The 8,900-nt window shown below is 31.2% G+C and overlaps 1 protein-coding gene across 4 annotated transcripts in view; it reads right to left on the reverse strand.

Annotated features, from left to right (window-relative positions):
• The window catches only part of LOC107444683 (phosphatidylinositol 4-phosphate 5-kinase type-1 alpha), a 68,293-nt gene extending 59,393 nt beyond the window's left edge, over positions 1-8,900 (reverse strand). For 2 of the 4 annotated variants that reach the window (XM_043055235.2, XM_043055236.2), the window contains exon 1: positions 750-1,318. In XM_043055235.2, coding sequence (XP_042911169.1) covers positions 750-846 — 97 coding nt within the window. In that variant the 5' untranslated portion in view covers positions 847-1,318. Of the gene's footprint in view, positions 1-749; positions 1,352-2,169; positions 2,234-8,811 lie in introns of those variants that run through there. The other 2 variants (XM_071183727.1, XM_043055234.2) reach the window with 2 other exon arrangements.

Genomic DNA, 8,900 nt, shown 5'->3' on the forward strand with positions numbered 1-8,900 from the left:
CTTAGATTATCAAAAATACTTATGAATTGCCCCCGTATCAACAATATACCTTGAGGGACAGTATGTTTTGTCTTTATTCTCAGTTTCCAGGTTTTGTCACAAAATAGGCTTTTAGTCATAATTGACATTACACATGCTCTGCATTGTAGTTTTCTCTTTATTTAATAGTACTTTACGAGCTCTTTTTTTTAAAAAAAAAAACAAATAATAATAGAAACATGTAGGCTAACAAGTGAAATTATGTCCCATAATTAATCTCGTTTAGTTTAAGGAATTGTAACATTTTCGGATTTTCTACCCTTGGCCTATATTCTGAAGACAATTTGACACTGCTGTAAATAAACATCAAAAAATAGATAATTTGAGTTATCATTACACTAAATGTTTCCAATACTAAAATAGCATAAGTTAGTCCTTACAAATGTTTCAAATAGTAATTCGCTTTTAAAAGGTTTAAATGCTATACAGCTGATAATTAATATCAGAATACTAAACATAAATTGGTAGAATCTACTGCAACTGATTTTATTTCCTATACTTTGTAGGTACAAGAATAGATTCGTCAGTAATAAATGATAACATTGTCAGATATGCATATTATAAATAAGAAACTAATATCAGAATACTAAAAAAATGGATGGATTCTACTGATTATAGGGACGAGACTCCTTTTGTAGGAAATACATTTCGGGCATGCATGCGGAAAAACTGATTGTTGCGGAATGCGGAAAAAAATAAATGTTTCTTACCAGAAGAAGTACTACTTTCAATTGTAGTAGATTTCAGTTCAACTACAGTATCACTAGATTTTGTTCCAGGTAATCCCTGTCTGATTTCTTCTTCCATGTTTTAAAATTGCAAGTTTTTACCTCAATGTATAATTAGATCATAGAAAAACAATGAGTTATTTAATCTGAATTGGTTAAACTACGCATAAATAGGCCACGAAACTTTATCGCAACTTTCTTCATTGAAGAACATAAGTTAATTATGTACTAATTTCACCAGGATTAATTTCATTTATTAAATTTCCCGTAGTAACATAAATAGAAATTTTAAAAAAAACGAATTATTTAAAGTTCTATTGCTTCACCAACACTTATTTTGAATTCCATTTCCGGCAAATATCATGTAACAAAATACACAAAGCACACTCTCCAATCAAACTTCCTTACTTTACATATATGTATCTTATTATTAATATCCTACAATCCTACCAACCCCTCTGTCTGCTCCGCAGCCGCCTACAAGAAATAAAAAAAAAATGTGACAGCGCATGTTTACCATTGCCATTTTCAAAAAGCTAAATATCTAACTCAACTCTGAATAAAGAGTCGAAAAATTTCGCACTGTCTTCAATGCCGGACTTTCTACAACCCTATACTGATAAACAGAAATAGATGATCGCCAAGCGAATTCTATTGCCAAGAGTTTCGTTGACGGAATTTTGAGCGACAAAGGTTGGAAGACCTTGATCGGAAAGCGGCAGTGATGGACCGAAATTGCAACAAAATATATATTTTCTCGAACATTCTCTTGAATATCTGCTATATTCTACTACTATGAGCAGTGATTGTTCAGGGGATAGAGCATTCGTCTTTCAATGAGGTTAACCGGGTTCGAATCCCAGCGATGACTGGTCGATACGATTCCACATCCAGTTTGCATCGACCACGGTGCTGACGTAAAGTATACTCAGTAGTAGACGGATCACGAGTTAGAGTCCCCTTGCCATCAGGCTAACCGTGGAAGGTTTTCCTCGCCATGTTCCTCGCCATGTCACATGGTAGTCAAATGCGACTCAGTTCCATTTGAAAAAAAGTCCTCAAAAAGGCAAATTTCTCCCAATACTTGATTCAGAAGCTTCTTTGTTTTCTGGATTGGGTTCAAAATTACAAGGTTACGGAGTTGCACATCAGTAGTCATAAACCCCAAAAAAATGGGTCAGCTGCTCTATGGCGGTTATAAAATAGAAACATATTCGATTATATTTACCGTTATGGCTCAGGGGATAGAGTGTTCGCCTGGAAATCTCACAATTATTAATCTCGCAATTGTTTAAAAAAAAAACTACAGTGCGTCTAATTTTGGCCAATCAAATGGCCAGTGAATCTAGCAATTCAGATAATTTATTTGTACCCTAAGAAGAAATTTTCGAATTATTCTTACCAACGGGCAATGTTCTTTTTGCCGATTCTTGATTCCCCATAGCAAACACGCAGCTTAATAAGATCTGAAATACATAATATGACTTTCATTATGCCACGAAATATTGTAAATATATGGTACATAATCTGATTTCTCAGATTAAAAACATTTACTTTTTTCATGTTTAAAAATAAGATGTTTAATATATTGTGTGAGAAAATAAATGGACGTGGTAAATCTAATAATTTTACTATAAAAAATTCTTGAAATTTGCAAAAAAAATTATATTTCTATCTGTATGCATACGACTGATCACATGGATCAAAAATTATTTTTGTATATTCAGGGCCGGATTAACCTATAATCACTAGGCACGTGCCTAGGGCCTACGAAATTCAGGGGCCTACGAAAAACTTAGGAGAAAAAAATTTGTTGATAAAAATAATTTAGCTTTAAAAACAACAAGTGTATTTTGCACAAAATTATGAAGATACAAATAAAAATATAATATTTTTCGGTAATAAATTATTTTGCGGAATCTTATGATCTAATATATTACTTTTCTACAATTTTTGGATTCTACGAAATCTTGTATTATGCTGTCGAATTCCAAACTAAGCAAAACGTCGTATTCAATAGACATAAGTGCGAGCGATGCCAAACGATCTTGACGTGAAGTATTTACATAGTTATCGATCGAACTAATCATAATGGTATTATCGATATCAACTGCAATGTCGGCAGTATGTCGGTATTGCAGATAAATTAAAATCCATATTAATAAAAATGTAAAAAAAAAAATATGCAAGAAAATTTTAGCTAATATAGTGGGGGAAGGAGGGGAGGGCCCAAAAACGGCTATGCCTAGGGCCTACGAAAGGTATAATCCGGCTCTGTGTATATTTAAAGAAACAACAACCAAACTTCTAGATTAAAAAATATCACAAAACTGAATTCTAATAATTTTTGTGATGCTACTAAAAATCCTCACATAAAAGAGCTTTGCGAGCTCTTCGTCAGTTGAACAACTGAAGAAATAGACTTAACAAAGTTCTCTTTCAAATTCACCTGAAAAGCATACCCGTTTCGAGGTAGGTACTATTTAGGGCACACTAGAGCTGCACAATAGGCTATTGTCGAAGGAAACTTCCCTGATAAGGATCCTAAGACATGCCATCGCAATTTTTCTACCACTTCCTCAAAGTCGTGATGGCTCAGGGGATAGAGAGCTCGCCTTCCAATGACGTGAACCGGGTTCAAATCCCACTCATGTCTGGTCCATACGAATCCGCATCCAGCTTGCACGAAAACAGTGCTGACGTGAAATATCCTCAGAGGTAGACGGATCATGGGTTAGAGACTATTTGCCGTCAGGCTAACAGTGGGAGGTAATCGTGGTTTTCCTCTCCATGTAACGCAAATGCTGGTAAGCTCCATGAAAAAAACCTCTACTAAGACAAATTTTCGCCCAACACTTGATCGAGGAATTCCCTGTGTTTTCTGGATTAGTTTCAAAATGACAAGGCTACCGATATTTGCTTCTTGGCTTACAGATATATATTTTTGATATTTTGCTTCATTTGTTATTCAATAGATGGCGCAACAATAGAAAGTATTAGTAATACAAAATATAAATAGTAAAAAATTATATTTTATTGTTGATATTTTGCTTCATTTGTTACTCATTAGATGTCGCCACAATAGAAAATATTAATATTACAAAATATAAATAATAAATACTTTTTTCTTGATATTTTGCTTCATTTGTTATTCAATAGATGTCACTACAATAGAAAATATTAATATTACAAAATATAAATAATAAATATTTTTCTCTTGATATTTTGTTTCCATATTTGTACGATAGATGTCGCCACTATCAAAATTATAAATGTTGCAAAATATAAAAAATAAATATTTTTTCTTGATATTTTGCGTCGTTCTTCATTTACAATTCAATAGATGTCACCACCCTAGAAAATATGGATATTACGAAACATAAATAATAAATATTCTTTTCTTGATATTTTGCTTCATTTGTTATTCAATAGATGTCACCACAATAGAAAATATAAATATTTCAAGATATAAATATGATATATTTTTCATTTGTTATTCAATGGATGTCACCACAATCGAAAATCCAGACCCAAAATATTAATATTACGAAATATAAATAATAAATATTTTTTTCTTGATATTTTGCTTCCATATTTTTACAATAGATGTCGCCACAATGGAAAATATCAATATTACCAAAAAGAAATATGATATTTTGCTTCACTTGTTACTCAATGGATGTCGCCACAATAGAAAATATTTATCTATTTCTCAGGAACTATACAGCCAATTTTGTTGAAATTTTGTATTTTGCCATGTAAAGCTGCATTCTTTAAAACGATGCAAAAAAATTTATACCTTACAATTCAAAATTTTTTTCACTACTATTGAATAAAATATTTAATATTTATTAAAATTAATTTTTTTCAAAATTCATTTTAGGAAGTATTTAATATTTCAACTAATTAAAATTAAAATTAATACTTTAAGGGTCAGAAATTTGAATTCGCTTAAAAAAAGGTATGTTTTAGCAGGGAAAGTCCGTTTTTGTGTCTGATTTCGTAGCTTGAATTATCGTCTTCTTTTCAGATTTTGTCCCAAAACGTGAAGATCCGATCATTAGATCATAAGTTAAAATTTATATTACAATTTATATTTATCCATACATACAGTTAATAATGACTTGTATTATGTATGCACTCACGCATGAGCATTCAATCTAAACACACACATACACTGTGACAACATAATTTTGTGCATACTTTGTATGTAAATACACACGTTCGAACATTTATTGTATGCAGATACATACGTAAATACATTTTAGGTTCAATCGTAATACATAAAAAATGCATATTTACTGTATGCATGTACACACGCAAATGTCTGTATTGTTTGCAAATACATACGTGCATAAATTTTAGGTTCATACAACGTACACGTATTTTTGGTAAATATTTATGTTTATGTTTATACAATTTATTTAGATGCATACTTTCTTGCGTTGCTGGCAAATACGTTAAAAAATGTTTATTATACCATCTGTATTGTATAATATACATATAGTATACATACATTATACATACAGTATACAATCGTATTTATTTGTAATAGTATATTTTGATTGCGTGTATTCTTGATGCAAGTAACGATGATTTGAATTTAGATTACTTGAGATCACGGCTACAGTAGTAATCACATATTTTGCATAACATTTTCAAAAAAAATCAAACTTTATCGGAATTACCTAAAATTTGGTGTAAGTGTCATATTTGGACACTTAAAAAAAAATTTTTTTTTTTGATAGGTTTATGTAGAAAATTAATCGTAAAATTTTTTGGTGGAAATTTTGTTAATTTTTATATTAAAAATTCTTTACAAAGATGTCAATAACCACTCCTATATATTTCAAAAATTTGATTTTTAAAGTTAAATTTAAATATTTTTTTATAAAAAAGCAGTTCATTGTTCTAATTGGTTGTGTTATAGTCAATACAACCGCTATACAAGGTGATTCTAAAAAGATGGGGAAAATTTTAGGAAGTGATAGTACACACCCAGACAAACAATTTTTATCAAAGAATGCATGGTTGAAAACAAAACCCAAAACCGCTAGAGGGCGTCAAAGTTTATGTTCTTATATGGGGCAAAAACACACTAAGAACGATGAAGTTAAGATACAAAAGCAAATTTAATGGCATGCGATTACAATAAGTGTTCAAAATAGTGGCCGGCAGCGGCTATGCTGGTACAACGGCGAATAAAAGATAGGCGAACTTTCCCTGCAGCGGCCAAAAGCTTAGTGACAAATAACGTAGCGCAGTAACTCGCAACAGGAATGGAACTTTCTCGTTTGCATCAAACAACTTTCCAAATGCGCCAGCACCTTTGCGTTTTGTTTTCGACCATGCATCTTTTGATAAAAATTGTTTGTCTGCGTGTGTACTATCACTTCCTAAAATTTTTCCCATCTTTTTAGAATCACCCTGTATACACTAAAGCAAATTTTGATTTGATAGACAAATTAGAGGGGGTACAAAAAAACTAATAATTATGCTCAATAAACCCTATCAAAGTAATGTCAGTAACTTTCTTTTACATTACAGGCAATGTAGCTTACGTAATACGTGGGCCTATATAATCTGTGGCCTGTATAATACAGTCTCTAGCAGAATTATTAAACCCACTCTTACAAGGGAAACTAGGGAAGTGTGACTCGCCAATTTTGAAATAAACTAGTGGGATGTATGCCATATGAGGAATAATTTTAGGGGGCAACATTCGTTTCGGCCCATAGAAGGTCCTGTGAGAGATAAAAAATAATTCAATATATAGAAAAATCGGTATTTTATTACTTCAATGCAGACTATTAGTTATTGTAATTGTCTCATAATCCAATTAATTTTTAACTAATTGGTTAAATAATTAATTTGCTAATTAATAAATCATTTATCAAATTGAATAATTAATTATTTCTTAATTATTTATTTGATAATTATTTATTAATTATTTATTTATTAATTATTTATTAATTAATTGATTCGCAATTACATACTCCAATTAATTTGGAAAATTTTTTGAANCTTTTTACTCGTTACTTTTTTTAAAAATACTTGTACTTTTACTCGTTACTTTTTAAAAGTAACGTTGCCATATATGTCTATCACTGCAGGATCGAATTTATCATAAGACTTAAAAGACCTGGTAGAGGAGGGCACCTACCTTTCTGGAATCCCCTTAATGTTACAAATTGGCTAGTTATTTTTGTTTAAAATTTATTTATTTATTTATTTATTTTAAGAATTGTCTATTAGAATTATAAATTAACAAAAACTGAAATAGATTTAAGCTGAAATTTACAAATATATCACAATTTATTCATGTTTTAAATAATTTATCACCATTTTGTTAGCAAATAAACTTGATTTCGATCGAAGCAAACACTGACAGTTCTGTGCCTTTGGATTTCTAAATCAGGCCAACACAGTGGTTTCTAATTTTTGTTCGTCTATGGAACCTTAAAATTATCTTTTTTTTTTTCGGAACCCAGAGACTTCATAAATAATGAAAATTGTGAACACATTAACTATTAAGACTACTAATTATTTTGAAAAGTATTGTATGCAGAGAATGAAATGTTTCATCGTTTTTATCAAAAACAGCCTTAGAATTTGTTCGGCAGCTGAGTTCGAAAGCTTCGTAAAGCATATTTAATTTTAAATATATGTTTTTGGTACATACATAAGATGAAAAAAATATTAAACAAATAATTAGTTGGAAATAATATTGAAAAATAATCGTGGCAATGAAATGAAAAAAAAAGCTTTTATAAACATGAAGCATACGTTTTTAAAATTTAGAGTAGAAAAAAAATTTAAACATAAAGATAAAAACGAAAACATAAAAACTGAAACAAAATAATTAATGGTTGTAAAAAAAATCACATTTATTTATTGTTGGATTTATTTCACTTTGATTGTTGTTGTTGTTGTTCATTTACGTCGCACTAGACTGCACAATGGGCTATTGGCGACGGTCTGGGAAACATCCCTGAGGATGATCCGAAGACATGCCATCACAATTTTGATCCTCTGAGGAGGAGATGGCACCCCCGACGACATGCACGCGAAGTCGAGCACTTTACGGTAGAACAGTTTAACGAGGGCCTATACCGCACACCCTCGGTCCCTACGCAGGCTGATCCAAGTGGTCACCCACCCGCACACTGACCGCAGCCAGTGATGCTTGACTTCGGTGATCTGCTGGGAACCGTGTCTTAACGGACACTGCGGGACTATTTCACTTTGAAATGAAAGAGTCGACAGAAAATACTTTTTCATTCAATACGTTGTTACTAAAAAAAACATGTCTATATTATTTAATTTTGCTATTTCTTTTTATCGATTTTTTGCTAAAATAATTTCATAAATATAATCTTAACATTATTGATTAAATAGAAATATAAGTACAAGTATCAAAATTCCCTGGTAGTTAAAAAAATAAATAAATCTGGAACCTCTCTGATCCCTTTGCGAAACCATAGGGTTCCGCCGAGCACCTTTTGGGAACCACTGATCTATAGAAATGTTCCCCTTTCTTAAAATTATAATTTCAGTCTCTGGCTATGTTATTAGATGCACTCTAAGATTCTATGTAAAATATTAATTATCAGGTTACAGAATTATACAGAATTATTGTTTTGCACTTGTTTACGTACGTGTTTCGTTGAAACCGATTTGCACTTGTTTACGTACGTGTTTCGTTGAAACCGATTTGCACTTGTTTACGTACGTGTATCAATGGTTTAAATGAGACGATAGATAACATAAATTTTGACTATAGGATACATTAGACGATATATTATATAAATATAGGATACTTATTATATCAGGTATTACATTAGTATATTATAATAATTAGACCCAATTATTCGACGCACTGTAGTGTAATGACATGTTTTGCACGAGTTTATAGGCAATACTTTTATACTTAAACATGCATGCAATTCTGGAGAACTTCCTATTTGTATTAATATATTATTTTTTTTAACGTATAGCATTGCAATGTTAACTAATCGACAGGCGAACATAAACTAGTACGAACCGATTTCTGCCGCGTCAGAACAATAAAGCTGTATATCACCTGATGATCATTAGGATTTTACACAGAATCTTATAGTACGTCTAATAATC

Source organism: Parasteatoda tepidariorum, chromosome 7, assembly GCF_043381705.1.
Source record: "Parasteatoda tepidariorum isolate YZ-2023 chromosome 7, CAS_Ptep_4.0, whole genome shotgun sequence".
In the NCBI taxonomy this organism is placed as follows: domain Eukaryota; kingdom Metazoa; phylum Arthropoda; class Arachnida; order Araneae; family Theridiidae; genus Parasteatoda; species Parasteatoda tepidariorum.